The following is a 1,996-nucleotide window of genomic DNA, read 5'->3' as shown; positions in this document are numbered from 1 at the left end:
ATCATTAGCCTAGGCAATTAAGCCTGGCATCCTTAAACCTAAAAAAAAAATATATATATATATATGCCAGGCAGTTTAGACAAGCATCATTATGCTAGGCAGTTTAGACAAGCATCATTATGCTAGGCAGTTTAGACAAGCATCATTATGCTAGGCAGTTTAGACAAGCATCATTATGCTAGGCATTTAAGCCCATCATTATAAGCCTAGGCAGTTAAGCCTGGGAGCCTTAAACCTAAAAAATAAAAGATTGAAAAATAATATTCCTTTCACAAAAATAGAAATACCGGTATATTCCTTTTACAAAATATGCGACGTCGCTATGAAATAAAAAAATATTCCTTCCAGAAAATAACATAAAATTATATTCCTTTTAAAAAATAATATAAAATAATATTCCTTTCACAAAACAAAATAAAAAAATATATTCCTTTTGCAAAAAAAAAATAAAAAAATATTCCTGAAAAAATTCTTTTTTTTTTTTGGTTTTAATTTTTAATTTTTATTTTTTATTTTTTTTATTTTTTATTTTTTATATGTCTAGTTTCTGACGTCTTAATTATTTTGGATATCCTCCTCAGTTCGTTCGTTATGAACCTTATTTTCGTCTGTTTCCAAAACTGGGACTATGGGTCCAAGGGGGGCCCAAGAATAAGAGGCCTTGTCCCGTTTTGATTTCTTCTTTGGTTTCCTTATCAGTTTTCTTGTGGGTCCTTCTCCTTCTCCTTGCTTTTCTTCCTTCATAATGACTACTTTGTTGTCATCTTGTGGTGGAGTTTCACAACCTTGTACGACTGAAGTTTTATGAACTCCGCATTCTTCCTTTCCTGGTGAACCTTCGTCACCCATTCCTTCTACTTTTATAACATTTTCCAAATCTCTCTTCTGAAGTTCCTTCTTCAGTGAAGAGATGACATCCTTCGCTGCTGACAATTCTTTCTTCATTTGATCCTCTGTGTTTGTCATTCGAACAATCTTTCCATTCAGGTTCTTCTCTCGTTTCACTTTGTTCTCCAGTTGTTCACGAAGACCTTCGTTCTTCTTTGTTATTGTGAACACTGCCTCCTTTAGCTCACGATTCTGCACTAGAGTTTTAGAAATTTCCCCCTGCAGCTCTTCTGCTAGACGTTGGTATCCTTGGCTTCTTTTCTGATCATTAGAATAAGCCTCCATCAGCTCTTTTTCTAGTTTAATTTTCCCTAGAGCTAATTCTTCATTAAGGAAGCTTCGTTCCTCATTGGATTTCTTGAGATCTTCATTCTCTGCCAGAAGGATCGATTTCAGTTCGTCATGAGCCTTGATTTCCTTGTTGGCCTTTTCCAGTTCCTCATTCAACTGGACCATTTTCACTGTATTTTCTTCATCCAAAGTCACTTTACCTTCAATCTCTCGTTTCAGAGCTTCCTTCTCTCCCATAAGTTCTGATTGCATCTGAATATGGGCATCATTTTTCTGCTGAGCCATTTTCAGTTCCGCTTTCAACTCTAGAATTGTTCCATAGTAATCAGCAAGTTTATTTCCCTGGGCTTCCATCACAGCCTGTTTATTGGCAAGTTCCTTAGCCATGGTTTCATTCTTTCGCCTGAGATATTCAATCTCGGTGTCTCCATCAGTCTGAATTGTTACATCTGTGTTAGAAATTGGTTCAGTCTCTACCTGAACTTCTACATCTCTGTTAGAGGTAAGCTGTCTAGCTCCTACCTGAAGTTGTACGTCTCTATTAGAGACAACACTCCCTGTGCCTCTTGGCAGCAGCAGCTGTTCCTCTTCCCTGGAAAATGAAGGATCCGTCTCACTGAGGACAGCTTCAGTCTTTTCAGAAATATTGTTGATTTCCTCCTGGTCTAAGACAGGCTCGAGTGCCTCACTCTGTTCCTCCTTGGCCCAGAATTTCCTCATCAGTATTCCACCTCCCAAAATGAGGCGTAGTCCCTCCAGTTCCATCAGCCGGGGCTGCTGGTCCTGAAAACTGTCTTCAGAAGAGGGACCCCCAAGT

General features: G+C 38.2%; 1 protein-coding gene across 1 annotated transcript in view; it reads right to left on the bottom strand.

Moving 5' to 3' along the window:
- Positions 1–555: 555 nt before the first annotated feature.
- The window catches only part of LOC137626043 (M protein, serotype 6-like), a 1,494-nt gene continuing 53 nt past the window's right edge, over positions 556–1,996 (bottom strand). The window contains exon 1 of the mRNA XM_068357127.1: positions 556–1,996. This exon is cut by the window's right edge and continues 53 nt beyond it. Coding sequence (XP_068213228.1) covers positions 556–1,996 — 1,441 coding nt within the window.

The sequence above is a fragment of the Palaemon carinicauda genome, chromosome 33 (genome assembly GCF_036898095.1).
Source record: "Palaemon carinicauda isolate YSFRI2023 chromosome 33, ASM3689809v2, whole genome shotgun sequence".
In the NCBI taxonomy this organism is placed as follows: Eukaryota; Metazoa; Arthropoda; class Malacostraca; order Decapoda; family Palaemonidae; genus Palaemon; species Palaemon carinicauda.
Note: the sequence above shows the minus strand (reverse complement) of the source record. Positions and strands in the feature narration are given on the sequence as shown.